Genomic DNA, 26,232 nt, shown 5'->3' with positions numbered 1-26,232 from the left:
CACTAATCATCTCCCCACAGTGCTTCGTCTCCTCACCCTCACCCAAAAATCCTCACCTTACCATTCATGCCACGTTTTGCCAGGTCAGGTTTTGCCTCATAGTCACAGTCTTGTTATTCATAGTCTTGTTTTTTTGTTTCACCATTAAGTATTTTTGATAACCGGCTCAGCCGCGTCCTTGATTCTTACTTTGTGTTTTTGGTAATAAATCTGTTTTTGGAAGTCTCCATCTGGGTCCTCCCTTCTGTACCACCGATCTCTGACAGAATGTCACCCCAGTCTTCATTTTCAATTAAGAGACACCTCTCATCAGCATCAAAACCCTCTTTTATTTACACCTGAAAATAAATGTTCCCAAGGTAAATCACGATTATGAGATCAAAATTAAAAATCGTGGAACTTCTGAGAGATACAAAAGTCCCCATTATGAGATAGAAAATATGAGTTATTACCAGGAAACTTCTGGTGTGTGGTTTTAAAATAGTATGACATCGTGTATTTTCATCTTTCAAGGCGAGACACTACAGGTGAATAGGGTAACACTTTAAAATTATAGATATCACCATGAAGCTTCCTCAGTTGATTACTTACACAAGTATGGAAAAAAAATGTATTACAAGTTTTTGAAATTTGTATGTGTGATTATGCAAATTAGGTATAGTCTACAATTCTATATTTGAATATAGAATTGAGAGCAAACAATTTACAGTATTCCCTCATAACCCTAAGTCATTGTGTGTGGAGGTCTGTGAACACTTTGAGTGAATCTTAACATAGAATTAAAGTTCATATCAACATCTGCATGAATATAAAAGTTACCCCCTAAGTGACTTTATCTGTACTCAGCACTAACTGAGATTTTTATCTCATAAATATGACTTAAAGTATAAAGAAAAGAAAAAAGTACCGGTAACTCAATGAAAATAAGTGCATTGCGTGTCTGATAACACCTACAAGATGACTTGTCACAATCACTGCCACACCTGCACCAGCCTACTGTTTCTCAACCTTTTTCCAACTCTCCCAAACTCACTGCTGTGTTTACTGCCACCATGACTAATTTCAAAAGGAATTGATTACAGAAACATCTTGGCAACCAAACCATCAACTTGAGTTGTTGAAATTGTTTGTGTAAATCTTGGCTGAAGTAAATGTGGGTGAATGCATCTTATCTTATGATAAACTCTGAAAGTGAAGGTAATCAGTCAGAAGAAGCAGGCTCTGGTATATTTCACAGCTATGTGCTTTAAAGCAGACTGCAAGAAAGCTGGATAGAAAATGGCATCTCAGTTAGTCTGGAAATATAGTCTAATAACATATAAGAAAGCCTTTCATTATACAAAGAACTGCTTATTATTAATTATTGAAATAAGAGAATAAGAACAATCCCAGGTGTCTTTTCAGCACTGTAGCCGGAGTGACGAAGAGCCCAAGCCATGTATTCCTTTAACTGTCAGTAAGGATGATTTCACAAGCTTCTTCACCAATAAAATGGTTTCTATCAGAGAGAAGATTCCCACTGTTATCACTGATGTATCATCAACTACAGCAGCTTTAGAAGTATCTTTAGAACCTGATTTGTATTTAGGTGGTTTCTGTCCAGTCAATCTCTCTGAGCTAACAACAGGAACCTTCAACTTGTATTTTAGACCCAATCCCAACCAGACTGTTCAAGGAGGTTTTCCCCTTCATCAACACTTCCATATTGGATTTGATCAATCTATTTTTGTTGGCAGGATATGTACCTCAGACTTTTAAGGCTGCTGTAATTAAACCTTTAACTACTTGTGATTCAGCAGTGTTGGCTAATTATTGACCTATACCCAATTTATATCGACCTATTTTTTTGTCTAAAGTTCTTGAGAAAATAGTTGCAGCTCAACTTTGTGATCATTTACACAGAAATAATCTGTTTGAAGAGTTTCAGTCAGGATTCAGAGTGCATCACAGCACAGAAACAGCACTGGTGAAAGTTACCAATGATCTCCTGTTAGCTTCTGATAGCGGACTTGTTTCTGTGCTTGTCCTGTTGGATCTCAGTGCTGCATTCGATACGATTGATCGCAGCATTATATTACAGAGACTTGAACAGGTTACTGGGATTAAAGGGACCGCATTAGAGTGGTTTCAGTCATATCTATCTGATAGATTTCAGTTTGTTCTTGTGTTTCTCTCTCTCAGAAGGTATCCCTGGCCTGGTGTTATGGTGCCTCTTTCGTGTCCTCAATCCCCAGCGGATCGAGGTGGATGGCTGCCATCCCTGGTTCTGGTTCTGATGGAAGCTTTTAACCTGTTTAAAGGGAGTTTTTCTTTCATGCATGCTCAGGATGATAGATTGGATCAAAGTGAGGTTTCGGTATAATCTGTTGGTTTCTTTAGCAAATCAACTTTTTTTTAGATTGGCTCTCTATGTATGAATTGGACTAATTTGGATTTTGATAAATTGAATGAATTGGACTCTATCCTTCCATCCATCCATTTTCTATACGTCGGTTGGGTCGCGGGGGGGCTGGAGCCTATCACAGCGGTCATCGGGCGAGAGGGTACAGGACAGGTTGCCAGTCCATCACAGGGCCACACAGAGATGAACGAGACAAACAACCACACACATGCTCCCACTCACTCCGAAAGACAATTTAGAGTCACTAACATGCATGTTTATGGACGGTGGGAGGAAGCCGGAGAGAACCCACGCATACATGAGGAGAACATGCAAACTCCACAGAGAAAGTTCCCAGCTGGGAGCTGAACCTGGAACCTTCTTGCTGTGAGTGCTAACCACCAGTGCTAATAAAATGTTTTTCTATTGCCTAAAATCACATGGGTCTCATTGGGCTTTATGATTACAGAGATGGTCACACAAAACACATTCTTATACAAATGATAAAATGCAAAGATGTATTTTCCATTGATCTTCCTGTAGCGAGGACATTAAAGGGGTAAGACACAAGTAGGACACCAGGGGAAGGGAGCAGGTGCCAGTTTTCTGCTCTGCCAACGTCAGAGCCTTCAGTCACTGATGTCATTTTTCATTAAACCCAGACTCTGCAACTTCCAAAGAATCTCTGATTGAGGTTGCGACACACAGTTACCAACATTGCGTAGTCATGTTGGGTGCGACATCTTTTAAAATGCACCTGGGCAGAGTCACCTGTCAGTGTGCTTCTGAGAGCCTGCAAGAGTGCATTAGTCTGTTATCAAGTTAAGAGAGAAAGTTCTGAAGAGATGACGACCGAGTTTACACAGTCCGGTAAGTCGAGTGACTTTTTTTTACACAGGTGCTGTAGGTAGAACTTCATCATCATATGTTCTGTGAGGTTCGTTGTTCGACCGAGTTAGAAACTTCAGAACTGTGTGCTGTGTATGTAGAATGTGAATGAGAGCCTGATCATAGATATTTGAAACCACTGAAAGAAAGTCTTGTCCTGGAAACAGAGCATTCAGTGTGAAAATAATCTTGTGTCCGCATGCTGCAAGTCACCTTTCTGGTTTTCTAAGGCATTCAGTAGATGATGGATGCCTTTATTTATTCAGCACAAAGAACTGCATATGAGATGTGCTCTAGCTTGTCACTGTGACTTTAGTCAATAAAACCAAAGCACTGGCTTAAGATTTGACCGAAAACATTCTTCAAGATTTCATGATTCATTTATGTGTCTGTTCGACAGGTTAAAAGCATGAACAAAGAAAAATTGTTTCCAAGGTCCGGCGTTTATTATAGATAATAAAAATACATGATAATTATCTAAAAGCCAAAAAAGGAAAACCTACAATCATATAATATGATTTTAATCTGAACAGCACCAAATTGTATCAGGTTCTTTGATTTAATTAAACCAAATTTTGTTTGGTAGTTTTTTATGCTGCTGACAGACAAAAAGACAAGCAAACATCACCGAAACCTCCACAAAGGTGAGAAAGACAACGAGTTTAATCTTCAGCAAAGTTCAAAGAAGCCAAAAACACACACAAACTAAGTGACTACAGTTACTTCAGTAGATATCCCACCAAATTTCAGTTAAATTTGACTAACAATTGAAAGATTAAGTCTGGTTTTATCCCACTTTGCCAGGGACTCAAAAAACATCTGGACATTGTTCAACAGTACGAAACCAACAAGAACCATTGTGAACTATTGCACTTTAATTATCTATTGATTTAAAAATAATAAAACCTTTTGACTTCATTTCGTGTAGATTGAAACAAACAAAAAAAAAAGCGACTCAGAGGGAAATTTTACATCAAGCATGGATGGGAAATCACTGCCTGATGATGGAAATGATCCTAACCTCTGGAACTCTCTTCCATTGGACATTTTTATGACATATGTCTTTGGAAAGTACTATATAAATCAAATGTATTTACTTACTAGATCTAAACTAAACTAGACTAAAGGAAAATAAAAACAGAGAGGATGCTGTTTGCCTGTCCATCAGCAAGATGACAGAAGGAAAAGAAAGAGCCATTGATCCATTCTGCTTCCCGAATAACCAGTTTTTTGTTAAGTGACTATAAAGATTATAAATGATTAGGAGCAACTAAATAAACCTTTATAGCCTGAGGATTTGTTAAAAAAAACTTAAAAATTGAGGATTTTTTGGGAAAACTTAAAACCTTTTATAAAAAATAAAACCTAAATAAAACCTTAGTCTCTACAGAAGCTAAAAACTATTTGAGAAGTTAAACATTCAGCTTTTATTGTAAATGACTGGCTTTATCAATATCTGATATATATATATATATATATATATATATATATATATATATATATATATATATATATATAAGTTGGGGATTTATTCAATTAAGGTTTGAGAGGTAAAACCATGCATATGCTGAATCAGCTTATAATGGGTTAATATATGGTTAACTAGTTTTAGGGTCTGTTATCACTCGACTCAACATTCAGAGATAATTTTTGTGCTTTCCGCTGTTGAACCAACTCTCCCTGCATCAGGTTTGTGTTTGTGCCTGAAAGTTTCACATATGCTGTTGAGGATTTCCACATTTCTGTTATTTTAAGGCTCAAAGCAAACATAGTTTTCTCTGAAATAGTCATGCTGTGGCACGCACTATTTATTCTTCTCTGAGCAATATCAATGGCCTGTAAGTAGATTTACATATTTTAGTCATCATGTCATCCTGGTTTCTACCACCCAGTTGTGCTGCAATACGTCATGTGAACCCTTTTGACTTCTGTCATGTACTTTGTTGATGTGAATTAAGGACTTACACTCCCTCTGTGTCTGTGTGAAGCTGTTCAGTTGGGTGTGATGGACACGATTAACACTAAGATGTCATTTAAAAGTGGACTTTTGTTGCCTGGAAGAAGTTTTTTACATGTGGCCTTACAAAAACCAGCATGAGCTGTTTTCAAACCCAAAATGTCAGAAATCTGTTGTGGACACGATTGGTGAAGAGTTGGGAAAATTCTGAACATTTTCTGGAGTCTAAAAGAATGATAAAGAGAATGAGGAGAATACAGACGTTTTATGTGTCTCTTTTCGTTTTAGTTTTTAGAGGAGTGGACCTCCACACCTGGACCAACAACAGAGAACACAACACCCATGAAATCACATGGAATCAGCTGATCGTGAGGCGAGGCCAGCCCTTCAAACTGACTCTGACACTGACCGAACCTTTCAGCCCTGACCTCCATCCTCTCACCCTCACTGCAGTTACAGGTTGGTCTTTTTAAATTATTTCATCCATCCATCAGTCCATTATATTACACTTATCCCAGGTTGAGTTACGGAGACAACAGGTCCAGGAGGAAACCCAGACATCCCTCTCCACAGCGATACTTTCCAGCTCCTCCTGGGCAGCGTCCTCTGGCTCTGCCACCGGGCCTCTTCTCAGTTAGACATGCCTTCATAACCATGGCCTAGGATTTGGAGGAGCTGACTTTCATCCTGGTCGCTTCACATGCAGCTGCAAAATGCTCCAGTGCACCTCAAGGTCATGACTTGAAGAAGCCAACAGAACCGCATCATCTGTGAAAAGCAGAGCTGCTTCCCTGAGGTTCCCAAACCAGATGCCCTCCTAATCCCGGCTATGCCGTAAAATCCTGTTCATGAAAATAACAAACATGATCGGTGACAATGGGAAGCCAACATGTACCGTAGACGAGCTAAATTTTGTGCCAAGAATGTGGACACTGCTTTTGTTTTGGTTATACGGCGACCGAATAGCCCGCAAAAACAACTCTGATACCTCATACTCCCAAAGCAACCCCGACAGAATCACTCAATATGGTCATAAGCCTTCTCCAAGTCCACAAAACACAGACTGTCACTCCACACAGGTGTTGTCCCAGACTTCCATGTGACATTGAAGAGGTGTGTCAGCCAATACAACATCCAGAGCTTCAGCATCCCAGGGTCAATCTCATCCATCCCAGAGCCTTACCACCAAGAAGCTTTTTAACTACCTCAATAAGTTTTGATAAATACCATGTCTGTGCAGCTGTTCCAAAATTTGAGGACATTTATTAATATGGTTGAAATGTATGATTTATACATTGTCAGGCAAAAAAAAAAACAAATGATGGATCTATACATAGAGAATATTGTTGTCTGACTCCCTCAGTGGCTTCTTTCTGCAGGAAAATATCCATCTGAGGCCATGGGGACGATGTCACGTTTTGGTATCCCAGACGAAGTACAGCGTTCACCGTCTGCCAAGGCGGTGTGGAAGGCAGAGCTTGTAAGGAGCTCTTCCCCACAAACAGGCATCCTGACTCTGAGCATTACGCCCTCGGCCGACTCCCCCATAGGGGAATACAAGCTGTCAGGGAAGCACAGGGGCGAAGAAAAGGTGCTGGCGAGTCTGGTGGTGCTGTTCAACCCCTGGTGTCCCGGTAAGTTTGTCTTCTCTTTCTGTCCATCTATCGACAGCCATAAAACTGTTGCCTTTCTCAATGATTTATTGATATTTATCATGTTTGTACTTACTTATGCTGATAGTTTTTCTACATTTCAACACATTTACATGTCTGTATATCTGCATCATTTATTTTTCTGCAGAGGACTCTGTGTTTCTCTCTAATGAGGAGCAGAAACAAGAGTATGTGATGAATGAACAAGGAATAATCTACAGAGGAAGTGCAAACTACATCTCTGGAATGAACTGGGACTACGGACAGGTACAGGAACACGCTCGTATTGTATGTTTCACTGCGTCAGTGACGAATCAGTCAGACAACAAAAGCACTACATTAGTGGTGGTGGTGCTTATTTTCAGTATGTCAGCAACCAAATACTTTCAACTTGACTTCAAATTATGGCTGTCACAATATGCACTATCCTGTTAATGTGTTCAAAAACATTCTGAACAACAGTATCACCTTTGGGCTGTCCAATTTAACACAAGTTTCTTGCTTGATATAAAGCAAGAAAAAGGTTTTGGTTTCCAACATGAAAGTTTGAATCTATCTTATGTTGAGTATTGGATTTTACATTTTGAATTTTTCAGTCAGAATCCGAAAAAAATATTTTCTTAACCCAAAAAATAAATAAGAAAAGAAGATTTCACATTGAGTCAGAAAGGCTGTTGTTAATACATCAACTTCTATCTAAATTATTTAGATTAAACATGAATGATTCAGTGATTATTGCATTTTTTAATCACCTGCACTCTGTATTACTGTATTACTTTAAAATGCAAATGTTCAGAGTCGTCATTTGATCAGATTAAGTATGAATGAGTAAGTTTCAGAGCAGTCTCTCTCTTCTTGTCCAGTTTGAGGAGGACATGGTGGACATTTGCTTGAAGATACTGGACGTCAGCAACGAACACCAGCGTGATCCAGCCGAAGACGTCGCTGCTCGCTCTGACCCCAAATACGTCGGCCGTGTGCTCAGCGCCATGGTAGGACGCACTCTTTATGTCTTACACAGAACTCCTCACAAAGCTTTTAGGTGCTGGCGGGGGGGGCTGTGAAGTTAGTGAAAGCAGGATTTTCAGTGTGATGGAAACTCTATTTATAAAGCACATTTCATCCCCTATAACTAATTTACGTTATACTTAACAAGCAGTATATCTCCAGTGTACATCCAGCATACCAAAATACAACCTTAACAGCAAATTCAAGTACAAGGTTTATCAGCCTGCACAAAAGATTACAACATAAGCATCATAACATGGAGAGACAACCAAAGGCTGCGTGTGAGTAGGAAAGTTTAAAGTCTGGCTGTTATGATTCATGGTCTGAGCTTGGAGGGAAAAGAACCCAAATGCAGGACTACAGGAGGCAGAGGAGAATAACAGAAATACAAGAACAAAACTAAAGGATCAAAAACGACTGGCAGACGGACGTGAGGAAATGATGATGATCTGGCAAAGAGCAAAGAAAAACCTAATTACAACATGAAAAACAAGTGAGAACATTGAGTGCCTGAAACCCACGAATGAAACAAGGAGTAAACTTACGGGAAAGTCTCCAAAATAAAACAGGATACAAGCAAACTAAAGGGCGAGGAGCAAACTGTTGACAAGAAGAAAACCCATATGAAAACCAAGCAACCGAAAGGCAAACAGAAAAACGTATACACCATGCCACTGGCTCCTTTAACAAAGATTCAGAAAAGATTTCGTAATTGTTGACTCTGTCCAAGTCGCTGGCATCTCACAAGGTGTGCAGCAACAGGTGTCTGATGCATCGACTGCTGCAAACACAGCAAAAGAGTGAAGTGAAACAAGTGAAGAAATGCTCAAAGTGGAGGGCTAATAAACACCAGAGTTGTGTCCAGGAGCATAATAATGAACACAATGATTTCTCATTTTTAAGCTTTCAATTCAAGGGAAAATGTGTTTTTTTTCTAAAGAAAAAAGACTCAGTTACAGACCTTTCTCTTTAAACATTATCTCACCTGTTCCAAGTAGCTTTTTGCTGAGCTCCCCCTTAAAATCCGTCCCTTTAATCTTCAAACTGAGAACAATCTGACTGCTGTCTACCTCAGATACTGACTACTCATAGGTACTTCACACGATCCCAACAGGATGAATCAAAGTTTTTATTTTATTTGCGCTCCACCGTGTGGTTGTTATTTGTAATTTGGAGAAAAATATGTTACTTGGACTGCTTGGCACGTGTTTAAAATCTTTTGGGCTTTATAAGAAAAAACGACAACAGCTGAATAACTTTCCTAAAATCAGAACGATGATTTATGAGCTTGAGTTTCTTTCACCTCCACGGTGGAAGGCAGCAAACAGACATTGTGGCATGAGGATGAGATCTTTGCTTTTGTAACCGAGGTTTTTTTTATTCCAGATTAACAGCTCAGACGACCGTGGCGTCCTGCAGGGAAATTGGGGAAGCAGCTTTTGGGGTGGGGTCCCGCCGACTCGCTGGAGCGGCAGCTATGCCATCCTCAAACGCTGGTATGAGTCCAACTGCAGAACGGTCAAATATGGACAGTGCTGGGTGTTCGCCGGTGTCATGTGTTCGGGTGAGGTCTGATTCTGCATCTCCTGCACCCACACCTATAAAAACATTCTCAGTTATTACAAATATTTAATGATTTCATTTTCCAGTCAAAACCCTGTAACTTAAGATGAATAACAGACAATATGATGAGAAAATATCCATAGTTTCACGATCAAGACACATATTGAGGTTAAATGTTTGTTGTCTGAGTGAAATAACTCAGAACTACTCTAGCATGCAAAATGCTTTAATTTTATGTATCCATATTATTCTAACAATGAAAGAACTAATGTACCATCTTTCACATCGTCGAGAAGCTGCTGAATAATGGAAACAGACAAGAATTTCACTTAAAATGATTCTGGTTCCAGTGATGCGTCTGCTGGGAATCCCCTGCCGTGTGATCAGCAACTTCCAATCCGCTCACGACACCAACGGGAACCTGACCATCGACTCGTACTACAGTGAAGAGGGATTTAGAGAGTTAAATGCCAGGGACAGCGTCTGGTGAGACACAAAGTTTGTTATTTTGACTGTTTTCCGATCTCTATACCTATTCATTAATATTCCTGCCTGAACTCCATCAAGGGAGTGATCCCTATCCAGTCTGCTTGTGAACAAATCATTTATCTGTCCATGCACCCTCGAAATCATCATTTCAGCTTTGTTTTTATCAGTGAATATTAGAGATTCTAATCACAGAACACGACTTGATCAGAAAAATTTCAAGTCCAATTTTGTTTATACTCAATCACCTACTGAAAGTTTAGAGGCCCGATCCCAAGTCCAAATCCAAAGAGGTCCAAGGGCAGTGGTTCGGTTTAACTCCCTCTTGTGGCAGAGAGGAGAATTACAAAAACAACTCTCTTTAAGGGCCTTTAAGGGCACATAATGTGACTTAGAAAACAGACCATCCGTCCAGGTTTATTCAGATGGTTTTCACTGTTAAACCAATCTGCAGGATGAGAAATGATCTTGAGTGGAAGGTTATTCTCTTAACCTAAGGTGTTGTTAAACCTCAATAATGTCAAATATATATCTGGTGCCTGTTTATTGATCCAGAGTTTACATTTTTTTCCTTCCTTTCTCTTTGACACCTTGTTTGGAAAATCAGAATCAAATCTTACTCAAATCAGGACAAAATTTTAAACTTGTCTGGAGGGGGTTAAAATTAAGTATTATCCTTGACCTGAAAGTTTGAGTGCTCTCAGAAGTTTGTTATTTTCAAACCCGGGATGATCCGGAATTAGAAATATAATCTGTGATCTACAGTGAGCAGATGAAGGTTCTCCGGTGCTGCAGAACCCTCTGGTCTTTCTGCTCCGGTGCTCCTTCAGAATCTGAATGCTGTGTTGTGTCTTAAGGAACTTCCACGTCTGGGTGGAGGGATGGATGAAGCGACCAGACCTGGCAGGAGACGGCAAATATGACGGCTGGCAGGTTCTGGATCCGACACCACAGGAGACGAGTGATGGTACTGACTCGTTCTTCTCTTGTCTCCATAAATTTGAACTGAGATACATTTATTTAATTCTCTGATGACGCTGTTTCCTGCTCCTTCTGTTCAAAGTTCATATGATATCCAGTACAAAAGCTTTGAATTAAAGAGGATTTTAATGATTTGTTTTGTGTCCTGCAGGTGTGTACCGCTGTGGTCCAGCCTCGGTCTCAGCCATCTTGAACGGGGATACCCATCTCAAATACGACGTCCCGTTTGTCTTTGCTGAAGTTAATGCTGACCGCATTACCTGGCTGGTCAGTGCGCAGAGCTACAGCTTCACTTGAATCACTTTTTGTCAATAATGAGACCTTTAGTGTGAAAAGATGGATTCTTTATTTTTGTTTGTGTGTCCTGTCAGGTTAAAACTGACGGTTCAAAGGTGAAAGTATATTCTGACCCCTCGGCAATCGGACAGAACACGTCAACCAAGTCTGTCGGCTCCAATAAGAGGCTGGACGTCACAAACACCTACAAGTACAGAGAAGGTGAGCTCACCTGGCAAACAGATCCCACACAGATGCAAACATGTCTGCTATTCGCACTGTACAGCCATTAAAATTAGAAATCCTCTCATTTAGTTTAAAGATATGCATTTTCTACAAAGCTCTTTTATCTTTGTACCTACGCTAACCACTCAGCTTTCACGTGGCCTGATGTCTGACCAAAATGTCCTCAAGTTCATGTGGCTTTCATGATCGACTGAATTATCGTCTTTACAGGATCATTATTGGAGAGGCTTGTCTTCCAATACGCCCTTGCGGTAAACGAGAGTGGACCGATGGAGGCGTACAACACAAGAGAGCTGGTGATGAACGGCTCAAGTGAGCCTGTGATGAACAACGCAAGTGAGCCTGTGATGAACGGCTCAAGTGAGCCTGTGATGAACGGCTCAAGTGAGCCTATGATGAACGGCTTCCCTCCAGCACCAAAACTGACGATGCGATTTGAAGAGGTGGGTGACAGAAGCTATTCGCTCTTCTTCCTATTTTATCTCAGTGTAAGACTTTGTTGTCTGTTTGCTATAAACCCTGTTTTAGATTAAACTTTTCCCGTCACTGTTTGTTTAAGATGCTCAGCATAAAAAGCTTCTAATATCACTACTATGAGTCCAGTCCAGGACCACCGCTGCCTTTCCCCTCTATGTATTCACAACAAGCCACACTATGTCCCTCACATGCTAAGAGAGCCAAAACAAACAGTAAATAACAGTAAAAATGAAAACAACAAGCCAGCGAAACATGAGACATCCTCAGGATGTGAAACAATTTCAAATTTATGCACAAAAATGTGCATTTTATGACTTTTTTTTTACTTCATTAATCCTGCTTCAGGTCAGTTGCAGCCTTACAACTTTATGGGTTTTAAGTGTTTCTTTTTGAGGTATACTCAGCCAATAGAAATATACAAACCTGGCTTTTTTCAGCCCTGAATAATATCTGCAGGTACAGTGTTTTTACCTGCAAAGGCAAACCCTTTATCCCAGTTTGCACATCCTTGCCTCCTCTCCTTGTCTCCTCTCCCCATCACTTAGTCCCAGGATGCAACGAGGAGACTCGAGGAGAGAGGAATCGAGGTAACAGGCAGGTCAAAGGTAGAACAAAATTCAGGGAGCTTTATTCAAGAAAAAATGTGACTGGTGTTGATCATAAATGTTGTTGGGGGTGGGTGGGTTTAATTCGAGGAACTTCACAAGTTAAAACATTACCTAAATGATCTTTTCTCTGAACATTCAGACAGGAAGAATATCAAGGGGAATTATTGAAAGTTAGACTCATAGACTGTAGATAAACTTTTGAAAAGTGACAGACTGTTCATTACCGTTGGTGTAAAATGTAATCGCCTCAAACCTTCTTGTTCAGCTCTTCAGGGCTAAACAGATCAGATACCTGCTACTCACTTAAATGTGAATAAATGTCTGGATAAAAAAGTTTCTCGTTCCTCTGATTCTGTGGTGCTGCAGGTGTCCGAGCCGCTGAACGGTGAGGATGTGAAGCTGAAGTTGGTGCTGAGCTGCGATTGCAGCTATCCCAGGCTGCTGTCTGTCAACATCAGCGTCCAGGCAATGAGATACAACGGCTCGCCAGTCGGAAACATCCAGAATGAGGTGACGGAGCAGAAGCTGCAGCCTGGAAAAGGTGATTCTTCTATGGTGATATTTTTCTGCATAGATCTGACTTTTAGAAGCGGATTCGTCTGATATAGATACTGTATCTCACAGTGTTGGCTGCTGAGATGTGAAGCTTCCTGCTAGTTTAGCTGTTGAAGTCTCAATCTCTTCTATTCTGTCCTCCAGATCTGTCCATCCCTATCGTGGTCCCGTTCTCCAAGTACCATAAATACATGATGCAGAGTGAGAGCATGAACATTTCAGCCTTGGTCACAGACAAAGAGAACCCAGGCAATGTATTCCTGGCTGAGAACTGCGTCGTGTTGAAGGACCCCCCAGTCTCCGTCACTGTTAGTACAAAAACCTGCTATCTCTCCTTGTCTGTATGTTTGTCTCGAAAACCTTCTGTCACCCAGCTGTGTGTTAAGAACACCTGCCACATTCGCTGACAGGTATCCCCAACAAAACACACAAGATATGCTTCAGGTACAAAAGGTATTCCAGAGTTTTCTTTATCAGGCTCATCAGAGATGTTATGTTTGAACAGATGAACAGCAGCACATGACATATTACACAGTTTCTTTATTCATTTAGCAAAGACTAAGTTAAGTAAATAAAGTGTAATGTGTCAAGTTTTACTGCTCATCTGACCAGCTGAGAACCAGACTGTACATGATTGTTATTGTGGAGGGGATCACGTCATTACACAATATACAATTATATCCTTTGAACACTCCTGGCAAAATAAGAGAGAAAACAGACCATCACATGATTTGATGGTCTGTTTTCTTGTTTTTTTTTCTGCAGGTTGTAGCAAAAACCCATTTACAGACGCTTTTCCAGTTAGTTATGCATGTTTGATTGTTTGTTTTCCAGGTCTCTGGTCCGTGCAGAGTTAACCAAGAGTCGTATGCTGAAGTGGTCTTCATGAATCCACTCAATAAGATTCTGACAGATTGCTCTGTGACCATCTCTGGAAGTGGCTTATTTAAAGGGGACACTCTGTTCGAGTGAGTACACACGTTTAACGTAATCACACGGGTACGATGAACCCTGCTCAAAAAAGCTGGAAATTACTATGAGTCTGCTGTGTTTTCAGGACTATATATATATATATATAATCTGCAGATGGTTTTTAGTTAGAAAAATAAGTAAAAGTTAAATAAATTACAGAAGACAAGCAGCTGTATGTCATGACAGACTAAATAAATCTGTAAAACTTGCAAACTCTTTGTTTAAATCAGGAACTGTTTTAATGAAAGCCCTCATCCTGCACAGAATCTGGAAATGATGAACCCACAAATTGATTCCTTTTTGCTTCTGTGTCATTCTCAGACTTCCAAACCTACGGCCAAACGTCAGGGTTTGTGCCAAGATCTTCTTTGTTCCCTACAAGAGTGGAGAGAGGACTCTCAATATCAGCTTCGACTCCTCCTCTTTCAGAGACATCAAAGACAGCTGCACAGTCACAGTTGAACCTTAAATTCTGCTTTGCTTTAAACTTGAGATACTCTGGGGATGCTTACTGTAGGGATACATATATATTCTTTGATATAACTTCACTTATTTAAATATATTAAAACTCTATTAATCCCTAAAAGGGAAATATATTGCCACAGTATTAAATATTGTAAAAGATATACTATTGTTAAAGCACATCTGTGCACCCCAGACGTCTCCTCTTCAGCTCATCTTGATTTGGAGTCTTATTCCAGGCCTTACTCGGACTTTGGAAAGCTCCGTGAGCTGCAGGTTCACCACTTTCTCATCATAACATATGTAAAAAAAATGTCCTTCCAGCAGCATAGCATCCAAACCAGTGTAGAAAAATCTGTTTTCACAGAAAAAATCTCAAGAAGATGCAAAGAATAACAACAATGCCCGCCTCCAGAGCGGCGCCATTTTGAAAATTTGATTTTGATAACAGAGATTTCCACTTGAAACTGCTGGATTCAGGGTATTTAAAGACACATGTTCATCCAAGTACTGTGAATTGTAATACTTAAAAAGTGCTGTTTTTCACCAGTTGATCAGTATTTTTGCTGCTTACCACTCCTTCATCTGACAGAATATCCAAATTTCAATTTCCTTCTCTGGTTTTCTGTTTGTTCCTGCCAAGTCATAAAGTCTTTGCTCCAAGTCATAGAATGAGAGATGTAAAGCTTTCATGAGCTGAAAATCAAATAAAACATTAATGGTATTTGCTTTCTGTGCATCTTGTGTATTTTTTCCTATGTTGTGGAGACATATCAACCCTAACAGGGACAGATTTTCCAAAATGCATGTTAATACTCTCTGAATTCCCTTTTTTTCCCCACTTCAAATCCCAGGAAAGTAAATATGTAGCAAAGCTCAGGTAGCTTGTTTGTTTTATTTGACCAGAATCTTCATTTTCAGCATATGTATATGATATACAAAAAAAGTTAACTAAAGGGAAATTAAATATTGACATCAATGTTTTTGCTGACATCTTTTTTTTTCTGACCAACAACACAAACGCCTACATCGGTTGATCGCTTTTAATTCCACGCACAATGTTTCACTTTTTGACTCATATATGTGACGATGAGGAAAACTCAACTGACTATTATCCTACAAAGAAAACAGACAGCTTCTGTGTCAGTTTCTTGTCAGTGATGCATAACACAACAGGTCACCAAGGAACTTATGGAATTATATTTTCCTTCTACTCAAATACATCTTAATTACAAGACACAAAAGTAAAAACTATAAGATATAAAAGTTATAAATATGAGAATAAAAGTCAACATTGTGAGAAGAAAGGCAAAATTGTGAGACTTCTTAGAGAAAAGTAAAGATTTAAAGCTAGAAATTTCTATTATAAATTATAAAAAGACCTTGAGTCTACCTTGCTCTCAGAATTGATCTGACCCTTCCTGTAAGTGTAGCTGAGGCAGAAAGGAGTTTTTCAAAGCTGAAGCTAATTAAAACTTACCTGCGGTCACAAGAACAAAGTAGTACAAAGAAGTAGTTCATCATATTATTTAACACTGATAATCGCGGACATAGGTGGTTGTCCGCCCAGGGTGCACAACAAGCCAGGAGCACCACTGAGTTTTACGGCAAGCATTGTGGAATCCACCCACTGCAGCCACTTAAGCCTTTAATGCATCACACTCTCAGGTGAATATCCGTCTTTTTTCCTACACCTTTCCATCTTTTCATACCTTTTTTGATGCAGTTGTTTGTTCTTTTGGTGCCATTATTTTTTATTTCTTATGTTTGTTTCACGTCTCTTCTTCTATCCTTTTTTTCTGACCAACGACACAAACACCTAAATCGGTTGATCGCTTTTAATTCCAAGCACAATGTCTCACTTTTTGACTCATATATGTGACAATGAGCAAAACTCAACCGACTATTATCCTACAAAGAAAACATACAGTTTCCGTGTCAGCTGCTTGTCAGTGATGCATAATGCAACTGATCACAAAGGAACTGCTGTGTAGTTTCATTAAAATGACTTTGTCTCATGTGATGAGCCTAATAAAAGGTGTTGGATTATGTGTAATTATCTGATGGCATTACCATCCACCCATCCCCAAATGCATGCACCCTGGTCTTCACTTTCAAATGACTCACGTCTCTCATCCACATGTTTTCTTCTTCTTTGTCTTGTACTCAAATTCATCTTAATTACAAGAAACAAAAGTAAAATTTATGTTACAATTATGAGAATAGTCGACATTGTGAGATAAAAAGTAAAAATTCTGAGATACAAAGTTATCAATAAGACAAAAAGACGAAATTTATAACATACAAAAGTCAAAATTATGAGATAAAAAAGTAATTATTAAATAAAAAGTTGAAATTATGAGACTTTTGAGACAAAAGTAAAAATCAGTAGATATAAAAAAAGTTGTATCTTTAGTTTAATTCTCTAATTAATTTATTGCCATGCAATGCAGCGTTTATTTTAATGCATCACTCTCACACACTAAAATCAATAAATTGCATAAAATAAATGAAAAATCCATAAAGAATAGTGAAGGTCTAGTGCAGGGGTCAGCATCCCGCGGCTCTTTCATCCTTATGCTGTGGCTCCGCATGGCTGGAGAAAATAAATGACAAAATATCCAATTGAAGTGTATTTTATTTGTGTCAGTTCATTTTTTTTATTATTATTATTGTAGATTATTGTGATTTCGATATATTAAAATAAAATGATATTTTATTATTTTTTAATCGCTCAAAATATGCGTCACACTTGTCGAAAGCCTGTATATGTCCGCCAAAATGCTGTGCATTTATCGAGACTTTCAACTCCAGGTAGGCCAGGTATAGAGAAATGTAAGAAAAGAGTAGCTTACCAATATGCCTAATTTGTGGTGAGAGAAAGACCTTCAGCTCAGGCTTCTTTTTTTTGTTCTTACTTTTTTAAGAGTTCAAAATGTGCTCATTACATAAATAAAATGTCCTTTTCTCTGTAGCACTTCCTGGATTTTGTAAGTAACTCACTGTAGTGGTTTATACAGAGCGTAAAGGTAAAAAACAATATCTTCATTTTACATGTTAAAAAGTATTTGTGGCTCCCAGTGTTTTCTTTTGCGTGGAAACCGCGTCCAAATGGCTCTTTGAGTGTTAAAGGTTGCCGACCCATGGTCTAGTGAAAAGGGGGCCCTCTGGCTTGGGTGGGTGTCCGTGGTGGAGGCCCTTCTTGGATGCCTGCCCGGTGTGGGACACAGGATGTACACTGGGCCCACTTTTAATGCATCACACTGTCAGGTGCACATGCGTCTTTTTCCCTACACTTTTCCATCCTTTAAGATCACCTTCATACCTTTTTTACTGCTGTTGTTCTATGCTTTTATTTATTTTTTTGTATGTTTGTTTCACGTCTCTTCTTCTATCCTTTTTTTTCTGACCAACGACACAAACGCCTACATCGGTTGATCGCTTTTAATTCCACACACAATGTCTCACTTTTTGACTCATATGTTACGATGAGGAAAACTCAACCGACCGTTATCCTACAAAGAAAATATACAGTTTCCATGTCAGTTTCCTGTCAGTGATGCATAACGCAACAGATCACCAAGGAACTGTTATTGCACAACAGTGTAATTATCTGATGGCATTACCATCCACCCATCCCCAAATGCATGCACCCTGGTCTTCACTTTCAAATGACTCACGTCTCTCATCCACATGTTTTCTTCTTCTTTGTCTTGTACTCAAATTCATCTTAATTACAAGAAACAAAAGTAAAATTTATGTTATAATTATGAGAATAGTCAACATTGTGAGATAAAAAGTAAAAATTCTGAGATACAAAGTCATCAATAAGACAAAAAGACCAAATTTATAACATACAAAAGTCAAAATTATGAGATAAAAAACTAATCATTAAATAAAAAGTTGAAATTATGAGACTTTTGAGACAAAAGTAAAAATCAGTAGATATAAAAAAAGTTGTATCTTTAGTTTAATTCTCTAATTAATTTATTGCCATGCAATGCAGCGTTTATTTTAATGTATCACTCTCACACACTAAAATCAATAAATTGCATAAAATAAATGAAAAATCCATAAAGAATAGTGAAGGTCTAGTGCAGGGGTCAGCATCCCGCGGCTCTTTCATCCTTATGCTGTGGCTCCGCATGGCTGGAGAAAATAAATGACAAAATATCCAATTGAAGTGTATTTTATTTGTGTCAGTTCATTTTTTTTATTATTATTATTGTAGATTATTGTGATTTCGATATATTAAAATAAAATGATATTTTATTATTTTTTAATCGCTCAAAATATGCGTCACACTTGTCGAAAGCCTGTATATGTCCGCCAAAATGCTGTGCATTTATCGAGACTTTCAACTCCAGGTAGGCCAGGTATAGAGAAATGTAAGAAAAGAGTAGCTTACCAATATGCCTAATTTGTGGTGAGAGAAAGACCTTCAGCTCAGGCTTCTTTTTTTTGTTCTTACTTTTTTAAGAGTTCAAAATGTGCTCATTACATAAATAAAATGTCCTTTTCTCTGTAGCACTTCCTGGATTTTGTAAGTAACTCACTGTAGTGGTTTATACAGAGCGTAAAGGTAAAAAACAATATCTTCATTTTACATGTTAAAAAGTATTTGTGGCTCCCAGTGTTTTCTTTTGCGTGGAAACCGGGTCCAAATGGCTCTTTGAGTGTTAAAGGTTGCCGACCTAGTGAAAAGAGGGCCCTCTGGCTTGGGTGTCCGTGGTGGAGGCCCTACTTGGATGCCTGCCCGGTGTGGGACACAGGATGTACACTGGGCCCACTTTTAATGCATCACACTGTCAGGTGCACATGCGTCTTTTTCCCTACACTTTTCCATCCTTTAAGATCACCTTCATACCTTTTTTACTGCTGTTGTTCTATGCTTTTATTTATTTTTTTGTATGTTTGTTTCACGTCTCTTCTTCTATCCTTTTTTTTCTGACCAACGACACAAACGCCTACATCGGTTGATCGCTTTTAATTCCACACACAATGTCTCACTTTTTGACTCATATGTTACGATGAGGAAAACTCAACCGACCGTTATCCTACAAAGAAAATACACAGTTTCCGTGTCAGTTTCCTGTCAGTGATGCATAACGCAACAGATCACCAAGGAACTGTTATTGCACAACAGTGTAATTATCTGATGGCATTGCCATCCACCCATCCCCAAATGCATGCACCCTGGTCTTCACTTTCAAATGACGCACATCTCTTATCAACATTTTTTATTCTTCTTTTCCTTCTACTCAAATACATTTTAATTACAAGACACAAAAGTAAAAATTATAACATATAAATGCTGTAATTATGACAATAAAATTTGACATTGTGAGATTGAAAAGTCAAAATGATGAGACTTTTGAGGCAAAAGTACAAATTACAAGTTTTAAAATAAGATCATGAGATATTCAACTGTAAACAAGGTATTACAGGAAACTTCTGCAAATGTTAGGTGTTCGGTGTGTGAGTTTAAAATCTTACAGACTTCTTATCTCATAATTTCAGAATCGTGCTCCGCTCTGCTGTTTAAACATGACGCCTAACTCTGTTAGGATGGTCTGCGGCATCTGGATTTAAACAGGAGTTCTGTGTTAATACCCTAACATCTGCTGCTCAGTATCAGGTCAAAATTAATCTTTAACACGGTAGAGATTTTGTTGAGCATCGTGGTGAAATGTCAGTCCCAGACGTCACTCATTTGTCATCAAGCCCCGCTTCTGGGGAATCTGCGGTTGCAACACACTTTTCAACAATAGAAAGATGGGTTGGGCGGGACATGTTTCAAAAGCCACCTGCGACCAGACACCTGTCATTGTGCTGCCGAGAGCCTGCAAGAGCGTATCTGTCTGATTTTAAGTTAAGAGAGAAAGTTCTGAAGCGATGACGTCCAGGTTTACAGAGTCCGGTAAGTAGAGTGATTTTTTTGTGTGTGTGGTGTGTGAATGAGAGCCTTAATGTATATATTTAAGATTTTAACAATGATAAAAAGTCTCGGAAACAGTGATTTCGGTTTCATGTCCCCAGGTCACATGGTCCCAGTCACCTTTCCAGTTTTCTAAAATGCAGTTTTACAGCATCAAAGAGATCCTTTTTTAATTAAACAGAGCTACAGATCAAATGTCCCCTCGTCACAGCATCTGTGCACTATTACTATTAGTTTTACATCAAGTAAAAATGGGAAAACAACCGCACGTGTAGACGCTACAAACGCTGTTACAGAGGTGATGCAGCTCAAACATGCCCCTAGCGCAGTCTTTTTAAACTTTCTGCTGGCTTCAAGCATTCAGATTTACATGCAGCAGTGTTCTGATGGAGAAATGCTGAATCCTTTTCAGAAAAAAAACAATTGTTTGGGCAAAAAGTTGATTAACTATACGAGACAGAATGGTTTAGTTTGTGTGTGTTGGGCTTTGGAGTTTCAGAAAACAGCTGCTGAAAATAATGCAACAGACTGTAATCATTAAATAAGACAACACCTCTCAAATTCCTCACTGGCGAGAACCCACACAGATCGGATGCCGTTTGTCCAGTCTGTCAGCATAAATACAAAAGGAAAGGAAACAGTCAAACAAAAGATGGAACGGCCACAACAGTTTTTTATGCTACTGTTCATATGGATAACTCCATGTTCGGCCTACACCAGTCACCAGAAAATGTGTCCACGTGACCATTATATATACTAGATTACATCATATATATATATATATATATATATATACATACACACTACATTATATACAAATTACAAACTACTTGGTTAAGGTTCGGTATTTAAAACTAGGCGTTTAAAGTTAGGAAAACATAACTGGCACACAAACCAGAGGTCCTGCTGACATAGCTTACTTTGTAAATTATGCTGGATGGCACACATTAATACTGTTTTCTTTATTTCACGTTTTTCTGTGAGCCCGTACTACTGAGTAATAACTGAGACCTTATTACGTCTGCTCACTGGTTCGGTTAATCAGGAAGAACCCATGAAGAAAAGGTTCCATACGGTGGATTCTCAGATAAGACATGAATCAAGTGTGATGAATTGTTAGAAAATAAGTTTCATGATATATTTCTACGTGGGGAATATTTGGGGAACTACTTTAGATTATTAATCTGTGATCCTAATTTGTGAATTTTACTGAATAATTAATGGTTAGGATTTACTAACTAATCCATGATGATCTAAGGTTTTCAAACTTTTAACTAAAACATTTTATTCTTTTGTCTCTGAAGAAAATAGAAACATGTATATATGATTGTTTGGGGTTTCATGAACGTTACAAAGCAATCACAAAAAGCGGCTGTTACATCGCTTTAGGTTTGAAAAGTAAAGCCATTACCTTTAATCCGTTTAATCAGATCGTAACGGGTTAACTAATCAGGTTTGTGTTCGTCTGTGACTGAAACTTTCACACATGCTGTGGGGGATTTACGCACTTTCCAGGCTGTTGTTTGAAGGCTCAAAGCAGGCGATGCGCCACAGTATTTTCCAGTGCTGACCTGTTGAGACATGCCCCATTCACACATTAATTCTTCTGTGTGGCATGTTGCTGTGAGCAGCAACATATTTTAGCTGTCACCTTGCCCGGGTTTCTACCATTAGACCGTGCAGCAATACGTCATGTGGCGCCCTGTGACCTCTGCGGGCAGTTTGTTGAATAGGATCCACTCCCTCTGTCTGTTGGAGGCTGCTCAGGAATTTGGTTTTAATGGCACGTTAAGTAACGTGTTGGTACCTCATTTAAGTTGACAAGTAAAAGCTGTCAGACTATTGTTTCGAGAGCATTTTAATGACAGCACTGAGTGTAATGGACATGATTCACACTGGCTTTTATGGCCTGAAGCAATACTTTGACTTTAACATCAGTAAGACTGAACTGTTTTCAAATCCAACATGTCATCAACATACTGTGGATAACATTCATGAAGAGTTGTGAAAATTCATAAAGAGAATGAAAACAAAATATATTTAGAAAATTTAGCTTTTTGTGGTGTTAGCAGAGCGTTTTCGTGCTAACTAGATTTGATTTTAGTGGCTGATCCTACATTTTAAGCTTAGAAACGCTATCCTGAAGTTAAAATCCAGCCTCTATACGTATAAAAAACAAGCTCAGAGCAACACAATATGGTGTCTAAACAAACTGAAGCGTGATATCAACTTTTCTATACACAATATAATAATTTCCTAAAAGAAATCTCCTTGTTGCTACACGTCATTGCATGGAGGATGGCAGCCACACATCTACTGCCACTGATCAGCTGGGACTCAGAATTACAACGGTTAAATCCCCAAATATCGCCTTAGGTAACATTTGAAGCAATCAAGTTTAATCTCTCATCAGAAATTATACTCCAAACTGAGAGCACTCTGTCTACTGCGGGTAATACAGACTCAAGCTGAGCAAAAACTGGTGCAGCATGTGTTAACTTTCTGGAGCAAAAATGTGTAATTTGCACTCCATCTTTATGGTTAAACAATTTTTAATGTGGTGTATAAAATACAAAATCTAAAGTATTCAAAAATGGCCAAAACAGACTCATGCCTCTGAAGGTTGATACGTGAAAGCATCACTTAGTGTGAACTTTAAGGCTTATAGCACCACTGTGGTAATTACTGACACTGCAGCTCAAACTGTTTCCATATCTCATATCTCATGCCTCATATCTAATATCTCGTGTCTTATGGGTGAGAAGCACACACAGAGACAAACAACCATGCACGCTCACACTCACTCTTAGGGTCAATTTAGAGACCAATTTACCTAACGTGCATGTTTTTGGATGGTGGAGCGAAGGAAAGGAAAGAAAGTTTTTAACATAAAAGAGATGATCCAATAAACATTAAAAACTGCGATCAACATTTTACATTGATCACCATCTTTATTACTGTCAAAAAGGTTTTGATGTTTCTGTTTTTTCCTTTCTTTTAGTTTTTGGAGGAGTGGACCTCCACGGTGCGACCAACAAGAGAGAGCACCGCACCCATGAAATCACAGGGGATCAGCTGGTTGTGAGGCGAGGCCAGCCCTTCAAACTGACTCTGACACTGACAGAACCTTTCAGCCCTGACCTCCATCCGCTCACCATCACCGCAGTTACAGGTTGGTCTTTTTAAATGATTTGTTATTATTCATTTTTGATAAATACCATATCCATGGTGCTGCCCAAAACCTAAATACACTTATTAATGTGGTAGAAATGTCTGATTTGTCAGAAAAGTTGTCACAGATGGTGACAGTCGGTGAGGAGCAGCCCTGACGTGGGTGCATTGCCAGGCATGGAACATCCAGTGAAAAACAAATGATGGATCTATACATAGAGAATATTGTTGTCTGACTCCCTCAGTGGCTTCTTTCTGCAGGAAAATATCCATCTGAGGCCATGGGGACGATGTCACGTTTTGGTATCCCAGACGAAGTACAGCGTTCACCGTCTGCCAAGGCGGTGTGGAAGGCAGAGCTTGTAAGGAGCTCTTCCCCACAAACAGGCATCCTGACTCTGAGCATTACGCCCTCGGCCGACTCCCCCATAGGGGAATACAAGCTGTCAGGGAAGCACAGGGGCGAAGAAAAGGTGCTGGCGAGTCTGGTGGTGCTGTTCAACCCCTGGTGTCCCGGTAAGTTTGTCTTCTCTTTCTGTCCATCTATCGACAGCCATAAAACTGTTGCCTTTCTCAATGATTTATTGATATTTATCATGTTTGTACTTACTTATGCTGATAGTTTTTCTACATTTCAACACATTTACATGTCTGTATATCTGCATCATTTATTTTTCTGCAGAGGACTCTGTGTTTCTCTCTGATGAGGAGCAGAAACAAGAGTATGTGATGAATGAACAAGGAATAATCTACAGAGGAAGTGCAAACTACATCTCTGGAATGAACTGGGACTACGGACAGGTACAGGAACACGCTCGTATTGTATGTTTCACTGCGTCAGTGACGAATCAGTCAGACAACAAAAACATTGCCTCAGTTTGGAGGTGGAGGCGAAGAAGGAGGACTCAGATACAGGGCAGGAGCCAGAAGGAAACTTAAAGTCTGTTTAATTAGAAAAAATAAATCACAGCAACGCTGGAGTAGCAAAAAGCTAAACTAGAAAAAAACATCTAAGAAGGAATAAAACAATACGGAACATTATGAGGCACAGGAACACGACAGACAGAAGGAAAATCATGGGTATATTAACAGAGGATCTGACAAAGAATGAAGAAAACTGGGGAGACTAAATACTGTGGAGAGAGTGATTAGTGAGAAGGTACAGCTGAGGATAATGAGCACAGGTGAAGGGAGTGGAGCTGATGACCAGACGGGAGGGAACTGAGGAAAGGTGAGGAAATGGCAGGATTAAACTAAGAGACTAACCAGAAAAGACAAAACAAGAAAAATACATGGACAAACATTACATCAGTGATGTCTTATGTCTTATTGAACATTTTATTTCAATACGTTAAATTTCTTTCAGAATTTAAGAAACTTTTAATTTATAAAACTGTGATATTTTAGTTTTAAACCCACCTAAATTAATTTATGTGGCCTGGATTTTCCTTGTTGAATCTTTCAGTCCTTAATTTCAAGTGGTACATTTTAAAAAACTACTTTAAATGAGTGTTGTCAGCATATCTGATCTTTACCGTATTATTATTGTGGCCAAAAACAATCTGAACAACGATATTTTCATAGTTTTTTTTGGTTGTAATCAAATTACACACAAAAAAAGGAGATCAGGAACTTAATTATGTTTTGATTTTATCTGCTGAGATCAAATCATAACACTATCAGGTGTGTATCATCAACAAAATATCAACATTTTATTCTTTTAATATCACAACTATCATCAGTACTTCTACACTAAAAATTTCGGTACCCCACATAAAAGATTTCAGCTTTCTTTGACCTGTCTCATCTATTTATTCTTTTACTTTTAAAGTCTAAATCCTAAAAAAATGGGCCGATCAGTTACCAGTGATTTTATTTAAAATGCAGATGTTCAGGGTCGTCGTTTGATCAGATTAAGTATGAATAAGGCTGCTTAGATATATTAGAAAGGGCGGATAGCATCACTTGTAAAGTTTAAACGCTGAAACACCTGCAGGTTTTTCCATGAACAAAGTGCAGTTTCAGAGCAGTGTCTCTCTTCTTGTCCAGTTTGAGGAGGACATGGTGGACATTTGCTTGAAGATACTGGACGTCAGCAACGAACACCAGCGTGATCCAGCCGAAGACGTCGCTGCTCGCTCTGACCCCAAATACGTCGGCCGTGTGCTCAGCGCCATGGTAGGACGCACTCTTTATGTCTTACACAGAACTCCTCACAACTTTTTTTTTTTTTTTTGGGGGGGGGGGGGGGGGCTGTGACATTAGTGAAAGCAGGATTTTCAGTGCGATGGAAACTCTATTTATAAAGCACATTTCATCACATATAACTCATGTACTTCAGGCTTAATAAACAGCACACACCCAGTGTTCATCCATCATACCAAAAAACAAACTGAGCCATTTAAAAAGAAGCATGTTGTTAAACTGTATTAAACTGACATCACAGTGCATGTACCTGTGGAGACAGTATTTAATCAAAGCCTGCGTTTGAATATGAAAGTTTCAAGGTTGGTTCTTATTATGAGATTAAAAGATTTAGTAATTGTTGACTCCGTCCAAGTCTCTGTCATCTCACAGGGTGCAGCAACAGGTGTCTGGTGTCTGATGATTAT

General features: G+C 39.0%; 2 protein-coding genes across 3 annotated transcripts in view; both read left to right on the top strand.

Annotated features, from left to right (window-relative positions):
• Positions 1-3,170: 3,170 nt before the first annotated feature.
• LOC140302946 (protein-glutamine gamma-glutamyltransferase E-like) overlaps positions 3,171-26,232 on the top strand; it is a 302,930-nt gene continuing 279,868 nt past the window's right edge. Inside the window, exons 1-5 of one of the 2 annotated variants that reach the window (XM_072381490.1) lie at positions 3,171-3,250; positions 23,451-23,621; positions 23,882-24,136; positions 24,303-24,421; positions 25,670-25,798. In XM_072381490.1, the coding sequence (XP_072237591.1) occupies positions 3,226-3,250; positions 23,451-23,621; positions 23,882-24,136; positions 24,303-24,421; positions 25,670-25,798 (699 nt within the window). In that variant the 5' untranslated portion in view covers positions 3,171-3,225. Of the gene's footprint in view, positions 3,251-20,314; positions 20,432-23,450; positions 23,622-23,881; positions 24,137-24,302; positions 24,422-25,669; positions 25,799-26,232 lie in introns of those variants that run through there. The other variant, XM_072381489.1, reaches the window with a different exon arrangement.
• LOC140304246 (protein-glutamine gamma-glutamyltransferase E-like) lies at positions 5,100-14,558 on the top strand. The gene is made up of 15 exons (XM_072383223.1): positions 5,100-5,106; positions 5,514-5,684; positions 6,605-6,859; positions 7,026-7,144; positions 7,741-7,869; positions 9,272-9,449; positions 9,799-9,934; positions 10,792-10,901; positions 11,067-11,182; positions 11,287-11,413; positions 11,648-11,880; positions 12,889-13,063; positions 13,222-13,385; positions 13,912-14,045; positions 14,371-14,558. The coding sequence occupies exons 1-15, from the start codon at positions 5,100-5,102 to the stop codon at positions 14,516-14,518; spliced, it is 2,202 nt and encodes a 733-aa protein (XP_072239324.1). The 3' UTR covers positions 14,519-14,558.

This window comes from Leuresthes tenuis, unplaced genomic scaffold, assembly GCF_036924035.1.
Source record: "Leuresthes tenuis unplaced genomic scaffold, fLeuTen1.0.hap1 SCAF_3, whole genome shotgun sequence".
In the NCBI taxonomy this organism is placed as follows: domain Eukaryota; kingdom Metazoa; phylum Chordata; class Actinopteri; order Atheriniformes; family Atherinopsidae; genus Leuresthes; species Leuresthes tenuis.
This window is presented reverse-complemented; position numbering and strand designations above follow the sequence as displayed.